General features: G+C 48.8%; 1 protein-coding gene across 3 annotated transcripts in view; it reads right to left on the reverse strand.

Moving 5' to 3' along the window:
* Positions 1–380: 380 nt before the first annotated feature.
* Positions 381–15,479, reverse strand: part of COL15A1 (collagen type XV alpha 1 chain) — a 93,363-nt gene continuing 78,264 nt past the window's right edge. For 2 of the 3 annotated variants that reach the window (XM_053656536.1, XM_053656537.1), the window contains 9 exons: positions 15,278–15,379; positions 13,953–14,097; positions 10,233–10,309; positions 8,893–9,021; positions 8,670–8,729; positions 7,929–7,988; positions 3,746–3,931; positions 2,035–2,150; positions 381–1,090 (listed from right to left, as the gene is read on the reverse strand). In XM_053656536.1, coding sequence (XP_053512511.1) covers positions 877–1,090; positions 2,035–2,150; positions 3,746–3,931; positions 7,929–7,988; positions 8,670–8,729; positions 8,893–9,021; positions 10,233–10,309; positions 13,953–14,097; positions 15,278–15,379 — 1,089 coding nt within the window. In that variant the 3' untranslated portion in view covers positions 381–876. The remainder of the gene's footprint in view (positions 1,091–2,034; positions 2,151–3,745; positions 3,932–7,928; positions 7,989–8,669; positions 8,730–8,892; positions 9,022–10,232; positions 10,310–13,952; positions 14,098–15,277; positions 15,380–15,479) is intronic. The other variant, XM_037140789.2, reaches the window with a different exon arrangement.

Below are 15,479 nucleotides of genomic sequence, written 5' to 3' on the forward strand. Positions count from 1 at the left end.
GTTCACTTACATGGAAAAAAGTCAAAGTATACAGCATGAAGATAGAGGTATCTCGGAAAAATCCATCCTCACGAACCTGTTTGTTCAATCGCAGTTAGGATTCAAGAGTTGCCAATTGGAAGTCATGTAACCGGGGGCGGGGAGAGGGGGAGGGAGCGGAAAGGCCACTGAGGGAAAGGTAGTAATTATGTATTATTTCTTTTCTAATTTCAGATAACTCGAGAGTTTAACCTTTTCCAGCAAGTCAGAGTGATATAAACAGATGCCACACTAAAATATGATTGTAGCAAAAATATAAAACTCCTAAAGCACAATGACTGTAGTTTAGGGAAAATAGAAAACGCATTAAAGTTTGATAATATCAGAAGCTACAAATAGGATCATTTGAGCAGTTCTGTATCTTTATATGAACAGCAGTTGCAAATGACAGATGTGTGTTAAAGAATAAAGCACGGGGTCTGCACATAACTTAAAAAGGGGTAAAATTTCTAAACACTGACTTTGTAAGAAGACATGAAGGACATCTTACATTTAACAACAATGGTTGAAGGAAGACGCTACTCTCCGAAGGATGCAGGAGGCAGAATGCCAAGACCTTGGCTTTCAACTTGCTGCTAACCGTGTCCGAGATGTGTTCACCCTACGTGGGGTTCCTGCAGAATCTAGCACCAATATATGGATCAGATGTTTATCTTTGATCTGAGTCCTCGATGTCTTCAGTTTGGAGTGTACTGAGGTATGTTCTCTTTGGTTGTTGTTGTGATGAACGCGTAATTTAAAAAAACTAATATTTACAACATTTAAACCTTTTAGATTTCAGTGTCAACTCTTCACATGAGAAAAATTGGGAAACTCCTCAGGATCACGGGCAGGTCATTACTTCCTAGCGTCTGTCATAAAACTGTTTTCAATACAGAGCACAATGAGCCTGCTAGCGCAGCTATACGCTTTCTGGTCCAGAATCTTCCCCGTGCTCAGCAGGGAGGCCAACCCCGTGACTGCCGCGTCGGCCGTTCGCCAGGCTTCACAGTAGTTACCCTCCAGGCGCACCCCGTGGGTGTTGGAGCCGTGCCAAACGACCTTCTGGGGCCTGAAAAGTAAGTTGTCGTGTTACTTTTTCTTCTTTGTGGCGTATCTCAGTGAGTGAATCGGCATTAAGTCTAGTGAATGAACCAAGTCAAACCCCCAAACCCTCCATGGTGAGACACCACTTAGCTGAACACGCTGTGTCCCAACCACAGCCGGCCTGTCCTTGTTATCACATCAGACTCTGTGCTGTGGGAATCTGAACTTTTGCTCCTGAGGCCCCTTAGTCTGGAACCGCCTCTCTTTCATTTTCTGACCAGTGACTCTTTCTCATCTTTCAAAGTCCATTTAATGCTTCCTCTTACAGGAAGCCTTCAGTGAATATTTTCTCTGAGCTCTTATCATCTTCTCTGCTTCCCCATGTTACACTTACGGCATTCTGTCTAGCATCACGGTCAGTCTGTGTCTGTCTTCCCCTGTAGGTTGCAAGCCCCATAAAGGTAGGGACCATGTAGGTTTATCACTGTGCCTTCCAGGCCTGGCATCAGGCATGACACAGAGTAGATGCTGGGGAAAGGTTTGCTGAGTTGTTCTATTCTTAACAGCATACATAGTTTTCAAAGGACTTGAGTGTAGCTCACCGTATAGGGTTCAAGGATCACCAAGAGTAGCATTATTTACCGCTTATGATGTGCCTACTGCATTCTAAATGTTCTTACTTATTCTGTTTTCACAACTTTGTGGGATAGATACGATTATCTTGCCCACTTGACAGGTGAGGCAGCTGAGGCTCAGACAGCAGAAGTGCCTTGTTGAAGGTTCTGGCATCTACAGAAACCTTTTGAAGCCAGGTCTCCTGGCTCCAAAGCCAGGGCTCTCTCCATGGTCCTCCGCGGCCTCACCGCTGACAACACCCCAGAGGGGCTGCAGACAAAAGCTTCCCATGATTAGAATGTCTCCAGAACTGTCTATCATACCATATACTTTGAGGCTTCCACCCCCACTTACCATGAAGGGTCGGTCATCACATCTCGGCCATCAAAGGAGTAAATCGGAACATGTGTACTGAACTGACCTCCATGCCCGGAAAAAATCGAGTCCCAATTATTGAAGAGCACTTGGCCCTATGGAGACAAAACTGCCACATTAGAAGCATCATAACATCTGCCTGCAAAGAGACTAGCTATTTACTCATTCTTTAAGGCCACATGTCACCTCACACTGAAGCCACCAACCCCAATCATAGAGTCTGGACAGAGTGGGAAATCAGGAAATGTTTGTGGTCTGATTTTATCATTCACTCTTGAATTCTTTTGGTTTTACTGTCTTATTTCTCGGGATAATTTCTTTCATGATATGTATAGAAAGTCTTGTCTCCATCAAAAGTATGTTTTAGGTCTTTATTTTATTGTTATAGTTAAAAAAATTATATGCATGCACTGAGCTTCAATCTGTGCCAGTCCACATTATGGGTGATGTGGAGATAAATCTCTTACTCCTTGTTCTGAGGGAGCCTGGTTTCCTTCTGTTATTTGTATTCTAAGCATACAAATAATCTGGGTGGCAGGATGTGGTGGGGCAGACCTGGGAAGAGATGGGAAGCTCTGGGTGTAGGGAGGGTCAGGAAGGAACGTGTTAGCCTCGAGGTCCCGAACTGGAATGCAGGCTCCCAGACACCAGCCGGTCTCAGAGTGCCTTGGAGATTGAGCGGGAGGTCAGGGCTCTGGGACCGTGTGAGCAATAACACAGCCGATGCCCTGAAGCTTAAAAAGGAGTCGGCTGCTCCCACGGTGTAATTATACCAGTGAGGGACCCTATGAGGCCTTGTCTTGACCCCAGATGGGGGCAGAGAAATATTTTCTAGGCTTTGGCAGCTCAGATGTGCCAAGGATGCCCAACCAGGGTGCAGGACAAAGTGTCTCTGCTCTGGGACCCATGCCTATCAGCTGTTCCCTGGTGCCCCTCTGCTCAGGTGCTACAGAAGGCATCCTGCATCCTCCGGGGGAACCAGGTGCATGCCCCAGATAGGGGAGGCAAGGAAACTGAGTCTAGATTTTAGTGGCTTTGAGCAAATACCTTTCTTTTTCTGAGCCTCAGTTTCCTCATCTGACAAAAGAATAACTCCCATTTTCATTGGAAGTATTAAAGATACTGTATTTCTATGAAGTATTTCTATTAAGCTACCATATTTTTCAGACTATTAGATGCACATTTCCACCCTCCCCTCCAAATTTGGGAGGAATTTGGTTGTTAATGCCGTTGTTGAGTTCTGTTTACATTTACATTGGTGAAATATTGTTATTCATGTTATTAAATATTTTACCACATTTTTTTGCTTCAAAATTTTTTTTCCTATTTTCCTCCTCTAAAACCTAGGTGCATCTTATGGTTCAAAAAATACGGTAATGACTGTAAAGTACCTTGTAAACATTTAATAAAAGCTAAGGTACACCACAGAGGTTATTGTTCCTTCCTCCTCTCTGTTCCACAGGTCGCACCATCCAAGCAGGAGGGATGTGAATTATTAGAAATAATACTGTGAATTATTAGAAAACTAAATTCCCGAGAGGGAAAGCGATCCACCAAAGTCACAGAGCCAATCAGGAACAGGCTGGGCCTTCCACCAGCTACTTCTGATGCTGTCAGAAAGCAGAAACTGTCTGTGGTCCCTGGGGAGACGTTGCATCCAGGAGGCGGTAGGGACAGTATTTCTTTTTACCTTGAGGTTCACTATGGGAAGACTGTATCGCTCCGCCTTCCTCACAACGGTGGAGAGGTCTTGCAGATGGGAGGATAAGAACGCTCGGTAGGTGGCCCACAGGCCCGCTGCTCTGGCCTGCTGGAAGCACTGAAAATCCGCACGAACGTCTCCAGAGAATGGCATGTTTAGAGCAACCAAGTGCAGCTGAAAAAAATAAGGGAAGGCAGTGCTGTTGAAGAGTGAAGGGCAAACCCCACGTCTCGTAACCGTCTCATGTTCCTCATGAGACCCCAGATTTCTTTCTTACAGTGGAAGGCAGACCGGGAGGTGTCTTATTGCACCTCTATCTGCCCATGGAATCCCAGCCCCATCTTCGCCCTCTCCAGTGAAGGAGAGCCCGGGTCTCCCGCTTGGCCTGTGTCAGCTCTCTGAAGAATTCCAAATAGTGGGAAATTCGCCCTTATATGAGGAAGACGAACTAGAATAAAGCCCTTAGGAAATCTGAGTCCGCCTGCCTACCATTTGTTGGAGACCCCTGGGTCTCATTCAGTTTCTAGGAGGTTTCAGGCTGGCTCTGGTCTTGGGCCCCAGAACTAGAAGCCGCCTGCCCCCTGTCCTTCTTTTTACCTCCTGAGTAGGCCTGGGGCTGGCCCCGAGGGGCCAGAGTGAAAAGACGTCCAAAGGAGAAGGCCGTGACAGTTTTTACTAAGATTGCTGGGAGAGGCCCTTTTGGAAACACGGCATCGTACAGTCATTCTAGTCTCACGTCCCTGCCGCGTGGTCAGCAGCCCAAATAAAAGCCATTCCACGGTCTGTTTTCACCCACATTTTTGCTTCCCAAACCCAGCCTTCCCTCCCAGCCCTTCCTAGTGTGCCCACTGGAATACTCCACGGTCAAGCGGTGGTCACCTCCCTCCTCGATCTCATCTCTGGAACAACTGTTATCTCAGCAGCACAGGGCTGGGGAGGGCTGGTGCAGACCCAGGCCCAAGTCTCCAGAAAAGAAAAATACTTTAAAACATTTTAAACCAATGACCCCACGTGGAGAGGCAGGAGGTGGTCAGTGCATCTCTCTTCGTTTCTGCTTTGCCTCTTGGGTCTGAATGTTCTCAGTACCAAGTGCACCCTGTTGGTACCCTTCTGCTCATCAGGGGCGCAGCCACTTGCCCGCGGCCACTGGCCCACAGCCAGCCATGAACTACAATGTCCAGACTGCGCATGCATCCCTGAGCCCCTTCGTACATCTCTCTCCATTTCACCACCCCTTTCCTTCCCCATTTCAAAAAGCACAAACTCCAGGCCTGCTACTTCCCCAGTTTCTTTCTTTGTATCTGTCCCTGTGTCTGCCTTTACCACCATGCTAGGGAGAAGTCCAGCACGACCCCCCGCACCCCCTCCCTTACACACACAGAAATGAGGCTCCCCCCGCGGCCCTCTGGGTAGCAGCATTTTATGCTCCCACCTCAGGGTGGGGAGGAGGCCTCTGCACGATGCTCACTCACCATGGCGACTTCCGGGCCACCAGACTTCAGCCCCGTGTACAAACCCTGGTCCTCCCAAGCCCCTGCCACCTGGCTATACTGCCCCTTCCCCGTCTCTGCCCCTCTCACGTATCTGCACAGTGGCCCCCGAGGGAAGAGGCCCTGTACTCTCATCACCGTCCAACCAGTGACTCACTCTCTGGTGCCTACACCAAAGGGCAGTCACAAGAAGCCTGGAGGGCATTTGGCTTCTCTGATTCCGGGGCCACCTGGGAAAGGTGCGATTGTCCAGGGCCTCCTTTCATGCCTCTGACTGCACCCACCTGCAGCTCTCCTTCATTAGGGACGGACACAGACAAATGTCTGGAGCGACAGCTGTCTGTGAACGGTGGGATCAGGGGCTTCCGCGCGCTCATGTAGGTCTGTATTACTCTAACTGCTAAGATGTTTTTATGATGAAGATGTGTCATTTTTATGAAGGCAATAATGTTACAGTAATTAAAATGTTTAAGTGGTGATTCTGTGGATGGTTGTAGTTCTGGTAAAGGTATAGGTGATTTACTGTTTTCTTCTTCAGTCTTCATATTGCTATTGATTGCCCAAACTTTCTACAATGAATATATAGAATTTATATATTAGAATTTATAAAATATTATTTAAAAATCCCTTTAGCTCTGCCCTAACTTCTCCCTTCACGGCTGACCTTTTTGAAGGGTTCCCTACGTGTGCGTCTCTCTCTCCTCTCCTCACCTGCCTGTACTGCTCAGCCAACTACGCTCTTGTTGGCATCTCTCTGGGCTAAGAGAATGCTTTTCTCTGGCTTCTAAATTTGAAGGACACCTTTTAGTTCTACTTTTTTTTTTTTTAACATTTTCACTCAAAGATACGCTTATGGATTTTAGAGAGGCAGGAAGGGAGGGAAAGAGAGAGGGAAAGTAACACTGATGTGAGAAAGAAACATCGATCGGTTGCTTCTCACATGTGCCCACACCGGGGATTGGACCGGCAGCCTGGGTACGTGCCCTGACCACCAGGAGTCGAACCTGCAACCCTGTGGTTTATGGGATGATACTCCGACCAACAGAGACACATTGACTGGGGCTGAAAGACACCTTTTGGTCCTTTCAGGGGACCTCTCGGCAGCATTTGACACTGTTGGCATCTACCTTGCTTGGCATTCTTTCCTCCCCTCTGGCCATGGCATCTCAGTTTCCTTCTCTTTATCATGTTTCATCAGTTCCTTTGGGGGGGGGTGCTCCTCATGGTCCCATCTCTTCTCACTGTAGAGGTTCCCACTGGGAACCCTGCTGCCCCGTCACCACTGCTGTGCCTCAGCTGCAGACTCTAAGTCTGTATCTCCAGACCAGACCCACCAAGTCATTCGGATCTTCATATCCTGCTCCCCCCTGGACGTCTGCACTCAGACACCCTGCAGGTGGGTGCCTCAGACGCGCTGGGCCCCACACGGGCTCCTGCCTGCTGAGTGACAGCCCTGTAGGAAACATGCTCCTGGTGTCTGCCAAGCCAGTGCCTTGTTCTTTGCTAAAATGCCTCCATGACACTTGTTGAAAAGGGTGCTCTCAGGCCAGGCAATCCTGGCTACTTTTGATTCATCTGGGAGTGGGCGGTGGACCCAAGACGACACAGATAGATTATCTCTCACAACTCTGAATTGAGTCAGGCAGGACTGGGCTCTGCAGCGGTAAGATCACATTGAGTGGGGGCCAGAATCAGTGCCGTGGCAGCCCAAAGGCGTGTGTGAGGTTTGTAGATAGCGCCTACGTCTGTGTGTTGGGGCGGAGGTGGAAGGGGGGCAGGAAGAAAGACCTTTGAGCAGGCTGATCTGTGGAGCTGGCAGAGCAGACTAACAGCAGGGACAAGAGTTGTACTCCATGCAAATGGCCCTGGAAGGGAAACTCTCCCCACTCAGTTACTGAAGCAGAAACTGGGGCATCATTCTCAAGCTCCCTCACCCACACCTCCCTATATATGGTCAATAACCAAATTTATTCATCCCGTCTCCTTAATTTCTCTCTAATCTGTCCACCTGTCCACATGTCCCTGCTGTGGTCACTGTCCAGAGAGTGCAGCAGCTGCCTAACCGTTCTTTGTGCCCCTGGTCCGGTCCCCTCCAGTCCCTCTGAGTACTGTGCACAAGGTGATTTCTGCAATGCCAATCCTATAACACATTTTTCTTCCTTAAGACCTTTCATCACTCCTCATTGCCCACTGGTGAAGGTCAAAGTCCTTCGCTGGCCTTACAGGCTCTTGATGACTAGTCTGTGCCCTTTGCAGACTGAACACCTACCTCCCTTCTGCCTTGAACTCGACTCCTTCAGCCAGACTGAAATCCTCAGAATTACAGAAACGCACAGCACTCCTCTTTGCCTCCCTCTGATCCATATGCCCGCCGCCTGGAATTCCCACTCTCTTCCTTCCGTCTGACTCTCTCTTGCTCTCAACCACCTGTTAGGCCTTAGTTTAGAGGTCACCTCCTCTGAAGAAGGCAGACGTCTTTGACCTTCCTCACACCCCCAGGATCCTGGGTTTGCCTCACCCCGACGACTTGCCGCACTGTAGTGCGGTCACCTGCTTTCTGTTTGCCTCTCCTGCTAGTCTACATGCACCCTGAGGGTAGGAACTGTGTGCCCAGCGTGGGGCCCAGCACATAGCAGAGACACATCCAGCATTTGCAGAGTAAAGACATGACTTGTACTCACTGCAGGCCTCTCGTAATGGACATTGGAAACAGGCGTCAGCGGAGGCTGAAGCGGATGCGGCTGTGATGTAAAAAAGGGAAAAGAAAGGGTTCTGAATGTTTTCCTTTCATTCAGTCTGGTCTTCAGCATACACTGAGGTGCAAGTGCAATGATTCTTGAGAAGTTACTTTAACTGGTGTGTCGTGGTCTTTGGGCCACTTTAACTGGGAAGACTTGCATGCTCCAGTGAAAAAATAATCCTCAGAAAGGGAGGGAACAGTCTCAAGTGTTTTATAAAAAGCACTGAATTGGGGAAGCAGAAGACTCACTCATTGAACAGAGCAAGTCATCTCTCCAGGGCCTGCTTCCTCATCTGCAAAATGGGGGTGATAGTACTCGCCTCAAAGCATTGCTGCAGGGTTACAAAACGGCCAGTGTAAGTTGTTCACAAGTGTCAGATATGAAATGGCTCCTTTAAATTGCTCACAGGTGAATACACTGAGGCCAAGAGAGGGAGAACTCCTTGCCCAGGAGGATGCAGCTACGACACGGGAACAATCTCCCGCCTCTGGGTCCAGTCCTCCCTCCACTGGACAGTAAGAACATTCGGTCAGCACCGGGTCATTCCTGGGCTTCCAGCAGATACCTCAGCATGCAGAGCTGGCTGTCCAGAGTTTGGGGAGCCTGGCACGGGGCCCCAAGGGGGACTCAGCAAATGCTGATGGAGGAAGGAGCAAGCTGTAAGGCAGGAAAGGGACTCACATTGCCGGAGAGCGCAGGAGGTGGAGGGCTGTCGGCAGGGATGGGGATCAGTTCTCCCAGCTTTAAGAAAAAAACAAACAAAAAAAGCAAACAGTACATTGAAAAGGAAACAACCAGAAACTCTTCGCTTACTTTCAAAACAGAAAAGTAGCGCTTACAGGAGTATATTATTATTTTTCCAGGGTATTTGGAGGCAGTTTGTGAAAGAACGTTTGAAAATTACCTGTAACTTCTTCCAACCATCCCTGACACGAATGAAAAACTCCGAGCTGTCCCTCAGGTAGATGAAGGTCCCTTCTATCACCAAGTGCGCTTTCTGCAGCATGTCGTCCATGTCGCTAAAGGCCGTCACCTAACAGGTAATTTAACACCCAAACCCTGAGGTTACCATAAGGTGGCGGCACCCTGAGTAACAGGCCCCTCTGTCCAGCCCAGTGGGAGCCGTCCCCCCACAGCTAATGAAAAGGCTGATCGTGCCCCGTGGAACTCCACTGGTAACCGAAGGACGGACCTTTTTGATAAAGACATGGGTTTCTTTGGAACACAACTCTGAATTAGAATAGATATGTGAAGACACCGAGATACTATTCTGTGAGCATAAAGACACAGAGAGGCTGAGGACAGAGTTGCCGCTGTCGGGTGCTGGTTAGAGCAAAATAATCGGTGAGTCTTGCCACTTCCATCTCTGTGAACTGCTCAGTGGTTACTTCATGCTACGCCTTAAAGAGTTCCACGTTTGTTTTCACTTGGAATAAGAAATGAAGCAAGAGAACAATGCTACTTGGGCCTGGAATCTTCTTGGCCTTGCTGGGAAGTTACCATATCAAAGACCCACTGGAAAATGAGGGTCCGTCACTTGCCTCTAGAAAGCTGCCAAAGGTTAGGGAGCCACCTTGGCACACCCAGACATAAAAGCTGCAAAAAGCCATCAAAAAGCATCATGTCTCCGAGGCATAACAGCTGAGAGAGCTTTTATTTTTCCTTTCGACTGAGGAGGATTATAAAAAATTTATTTTTTACCTAGCCTTGAGGATAATGACTATGTGCCTCTGAATGGCTTAGAACTCTCCCAAAGGCACCAAATATCAAAATTCCATCATCAGTTGGGTTGTTTGTTCTTTCATGCAGCGGCCCAATTTCCCAACTAAAAGCCCTCAAAGATCACATAACATCCCTGGGACTCCTGACACCCTTGTGAGGTCTCTGTCCCTCTGCTGGTGCCTCTTAATAACCTCTGGGTGCTCCACCCTGGTCCAGGGCCCTGCAGGGAAGGGACCATACATTCTTGGGCAGAGCAGAGGAGGCCTGTTGTGATGCTGTTTATATTCTAGTGCTTATGTGTTTGGATGTAACATGATCGGCTCCAGTGAGAGTTCAGTGAATTAAGGATTAAAAGGACCCTACTTAAATCATAAGTGATTTTGTGTTCTGTATCCTTTTACTTAATAAGTCATCCAAAGAGGCGATAAATGTCCTCTGTATGTGGAAGTGCACCTGTGCTACTGTCCTGCAGCTGAAGTGCTAAGGAAACGCTTCTAAAGCAGAGGGTGGACACACACTGACCACTGCACTGACCAGGTTCCTGGATCCGGGAAGCCCGGGCTGTCCTGGAGGGCCGGGTGGGCCTGGCAGGGCCACAGCTGAGACAAAGCAGAAAAGAGAAGTTAGGAAAAGGCACACACTCTGAAAACCGCCTTGGGCGTTAGCTGGCCACTGAGGGAAGCGTGTGCCACCCAGTCAACGCGCTGCAAGGGGTGGGCGCTCGCATCAGACTCTTGGGTCCCGTGGACCCAGCATAGGACTCAGCAACCTGGACCAGTCTGGGGAAGAGCTGGACTTCTTCTTTTTTAAAAACAATTTTATTTTTAAAAAAATCCTCACCTGAGGGTAAGTTTATTGATGAGAGAGAAAGAGAGAGAGAGAGAAACATTGATGTAAGAGAGATACATTGGTTGCCTCCCATGTGCGCCCTGACCAGGAATCAAACCCTCAGCCTTCAGCTGTACAGGACGATGCTCCAACCAGCTGAGCCACCCGGCCAGGGCCGAGCTGGGCTTCTTGATTACAAAGCACTGGATGAAGCCCTGCCCAGGACTTTTCAGTTCTACAAGTGAATAAATCCCCCTTGCTGCTGCTGTTTGTCTAAGTCAGTCTGAGTTGAGTTTTCTGTCACTCATATCCAAACGTGCTCCGACTCCTACAACTTACTTCACCCAGGGGACAAGCAGGTAACCACAGAACAGAGACAGCAGACTCAGAAAGAGGAAGAGAAGGTGCCAGGCTTCAGAAGGAGAGTGAGGCAGTGAGGCGACGGTGCCCCGACTTTGAGGCCAGGAGTCATGGGCTCAAGTCCCCTGACTGGTCAGGTTTCAGCTACGTAATGTTGGGGAAACAGCGAGCTCTCCGAAGCCTAGTTTCCTCATCTGTGAAATGGAAACAGGCGGCTCTTCTTCACTGGGCTGTGGTGAGAACTAAGAAAAAGACAAACTAGGAATGTGCTTCGCAAATTATACAGCATTCAGTCAGAAGTGCTTAGCTTTTGAAGGGTCACAGTGCCCCAACTAATCAGGTCAACGCCACTGCCCTCTTCCCTAGAAAAAGGCATTTGCACACACACAGCTCTACCTAGAATGCCGGTGGGACAACAGCTCCCTGGGGCATGCCCTTGAATTCTCAAGGTGGTCCCCAACAAAAAGCAAACATAAAGAAATATCGTTACAGCTTTTCTTCCCCTTCTCCCTCTCTAATCTCCTGTTCCTACCTCTGACCCCTCCAAAAATCTGTGAGGCTCTTGCTGGGTTGAGGATGCGTCTACAAGTCCCAGGAAAACTACTGCTTCAGATGTTTCAGGTCATTGCAAGTAAATCTGCAGTTCCAACATGGGGCTTGACCATCTATACGTAGGTGATGAATGTCCAGTGGAGAACCAGCCAGAGGACTGGGATTTGGAGGCCAGCCATGCCTCTTACTAGCATTTGTGACCTTGAGCAAGTCTCTTAAGCTCTCTGAGTTTCAGTGTCTTCATGCCTGAAGTGAGTTTTACAGCATCAATAGCACCCTTTCCATCTCCTTCCCAAGGCTGCTGTGAAGCTAACATGGGATCATGAATATGAGAGTATCTTGTAAACTGTGAATTGCTGTACCTAGCATGAGAGGCAATCTTTGTTCTATTGAGCAAGGAGTCCTGGGGACCCCCAGCGAGGGGCTACGATGGGCAACAGATTGTCTCCACCCTGTACTCACCCTGCACTGCCCCTTTACCTCCTGTAATCCCTGCTGACCCTCAAGGCTAAGTGGGCGGGCGCCGATGGTGTTAGCCACCCAGCACCTTCTGTCTGCAGGACCTGTATCCTTACTTTCTCTTGGGGTCCTCCCCTTCACCTCTACAACCATTTGGTTCCAGAAGGAGCTGCCATATTCTCATGTGATCCTACCTCCTGGCCTCAGGTGACTGGTCCAAGGTTGGGCACCTGGCCCAAGTCAGGCCAATCAAAATCCTTCCCCAGGACTTGCCCCATCCCAGGTCTTTTCAAACTAAAACTGAGAAGGAAGACCAAGATTTGTAGTTGACACTAGAAGCTGTAAATCATCAATAACCTTACTTCCCACCATGCAGAGGATGTGGTCTGTGGTAAAGGAACATGAAGCTCACACACACAGAGGAGCTGAGACAAGAGATGGCCAGAGGATTCTTGAGGTGCTTGAAGCTCCAGTTCTGGCTGTAGCTGAGGTCCTGCTGCATGTCTACCCCTCTTGCAAATGGACTGGTCACCCTTCCTTCACATCCAATACATTTCCCCTCTGGCTTCATCTAGTCCAAGTTACATTTCTGTCCCTTGCAGCCAAAAGACCCAAGATGAAGTCAAAGCCCCAGCCCCAAAGGCATGTCCTATGCAAAGTTCTCCCTGGTGCCCCAGACATTTCAGGTATCTTCCCAGGTGTGCTTCCACCACACCTGGTTCACGCCAACCCAGACAACAAAAAATGATGCAGTCATGCTGTTGTTGGTGCTCGTAGCATCACCTCCTACTGTGGCACAGTGGGAGGAACACAGGCTTCAGGGCTACCCCGACCTGGGTCCCAAACGTGCCAGGACCAGTTACTAGTTATTCCCCTTGGGAAGGTTCTCAAATGTCTCTGGATCTCATTTTCCTCATCTGCGAAATGGGGATGTGTGTGATACATTTCCTTGAAGGGCTTTGTGAGAATTCAATAGAATAGTGTCGTAGAGTGGCTAGCAGAGTTCCTGGCACTTGGTAAATGGAGATTTTCTTCTGTTTCACTCATTTGTCACTTGAGGAAGTAAGATACCAATGGGGGAAAGAACTCGTACACAGAGAATTAGAATCAATGCTGGTCCTTAAGTTCCTTAAGGCCCAGGCATAGGCAAAGCAGTCAAGAAGTTTCCACCCACATGAAAAGGTACTAACATCTTTAGTTTCCAGGGTAATGCAAATCAAAACCACAGTGAGATATCATATCACATGCACTAGGATGGCTAGAACGTAAAACAAATATAATAATAACAAGTGTTGATGAAGATGAGAAGAAATTGAACTTTTTCACACTGCTGGTGGGAATGCACACTGTTGCAGACACTTTAGAAAAGAGTGTGATAAGGTTCCTCAAAGAGTTAAACATGTGGGACCCAGCAATTCTGCCCCTCAAGAGGGGCACACCCAAGAGGAGTGAAGACGTGTGTCCACACGCAAACTTGTGCACGGATGTTCAGAGCAGCATTACTCATAACAGCCAAAGAGTGGGAACACCTCAAATGTCAGCTGATGAATGGATAAACAGAATGTTGCAATGGAATATTGAGTGGCCATAAAAAGTGATACAATGTGATGAACCTTGAAAACACTGTGCTAAGTGAAAGAAGCCAAACACAAAAGGCCACAGAATACATGATTCCATTTATATGAAGTGTCCAGAATAGGCAAATCTACAGATACAGAAAGTAGATCATTGGTTACCAGGATCTGGGGAGAGGAGGAAAAGAGGAGTGTCTGCTAATTGGCACAGGGTTTCTTTCTGAGGCGATGAAAATGTTCTGGACCGAAACGATGATGGGTATATAACCTTGTGAGTAGATTGAACCATTGAATTGTACGCTTTAAGTGGGTGAATTTTATGGCATGTGAATTATCTCAATTTTTCAAGAAAGAGAGAGCTGGCTTCATCCAGGAAACAACCCTTTGTCAGTGTGGCTGATATGCCACCGGATGAGGTGACCCTGAGCACAACAGCAGCATAGACGAAGACACCACTCACAGTACTAACCTGCTCCTAGGATAGCTGGGGGTCCTGGTGGCCCTGGGGGTCCCGGTGGCCCAGGAGCACCAGGTCTTCCAAAGCCAGGGGGCCCAGGCAGGCCAGGAGCACCTGGGGGACCCTGGGGCCCAACAACGGCCTCCCCTTTCTGGCCCTGTCAAGGAAAGTGCACAGGAACAGGAGTGAGAGAGCACCGCTGATCACTAGAAGTCCCATCTATTCTCTTCATGAGGACATTGGTAAGAAGTCAGTAAAATGCCTGCTGTTGCCATCGTTAGCCTCAATCTTGGGCACAGTGTGAGTGGGGTACGACTTAAAGAGAAGCGACCCAGTCATTATGCTGAATGACACTCCAGGGGACCCCAGGGAGCCCCGAACTCAGGAGAGATCGCCTTGTCCAGCCTTTGCAGTTCACAGATAAAGAACCTGAGACCTAGACCGAGGACCAGACTTGACCAAGGCCTCAAAGCCGGTTAGCAGCAGAGCTAGAAGCGGAATCCCAGTCTCCTGGCTTTGCTGGGTCTATGCTCATGGCAAGTTCTGGGACCAGAGCTGGCTTTCAAGCCCTGAGAGTCAATGATCACATTGATCACAGTGATCTCGTTAGAGGCATCACTCCATTTTCTCTTTTTTTAATTTTAATTTTAATTAATTACTTATTTAATTATTGTTCAAGTACAGTTTTCTGTCTTTTACTCCCATCCCAGCCCACCCCCGCAGTGGTCCCCACCTCCCTCCCATTTCCACCCCCTTAGTTGTTGTCCATGTGTCCTTTATACTAGTTCCTGTAAATCCTTCCCCTTTCCCCCCTGAAATTCCCTCCCCTCTCCCCTCTGGTCACTGTCCCCTTGTTCTCTACTTCAGCGTCTGTGTTTTTATTTCGCTTGCTTGTTTGTTTTGTTGTTTAGCTCCATTTTCTCTTTCGTGGTCTGGAGAAGCATGTCAGCCTGAGGGGACCAAGCCCATCTCAGAGCTCCCTCTTGGATGGAATTTCAAAAGAATCGAACAGCCCCTCTGAAACAGCTCCCTCACTTTGCAGTCTGCCTCCATCATCTGATGTGGTCATCACTGATACCTCTTCGTGGTCAGAGATTTTCCCACCATGAACATGAATAAGGCACCAGAGTTAATGACTGAGAAGTTACCTGAGTGCCCATGACCTTGGCCAGCTCCCTGTGCTCCGTGGGCCTCAGCCATGCTCCCCGTCAGCCAACAAGAGGCCGACACCCAAGTCCTGCCCTCGGCCTGTGGTGCTACGACTGACCCTTGACTCTCCCACTGCCTGATCACATAGGGGGACTTCGGGACAGTGACAGGGAGGGGTCACTACTCACAACCAGGCCTGGACTTCCCGGCAGGCCTGGAGGCCCTGACACAGAGAAATCGCCGACAGAGTCTCCTTTTTCTCCTTGGAGCCCCCTGTCTCCATTCTCCCCCTGGAAGCAGAGAACATTCAAAGAACATGGAGTCAGGGTCCAATGCGCCAGTCTTTGAGATAAGCCCAAGAACTTGGAAACACAGGCTCAAATTTAGAAG

The sequence above is a fragment of the Artibeus jamaicensis genome, unplaced genomic scaffold (assembly GCF_021234435.1).
Source record: "Artibeus jamaicensis isolate MK-2021 breed Jamaican fruit bat unplaced genomic scaffold, CSHL_Jam_final scaffold_1964, whole genome shotgun sequence".
NCBI lineage: Eukaryota > Metazoa > Chordata > Mammalia > Chiroptera > Phyllostomidae > Artibeus > Artibeus jamaicensis.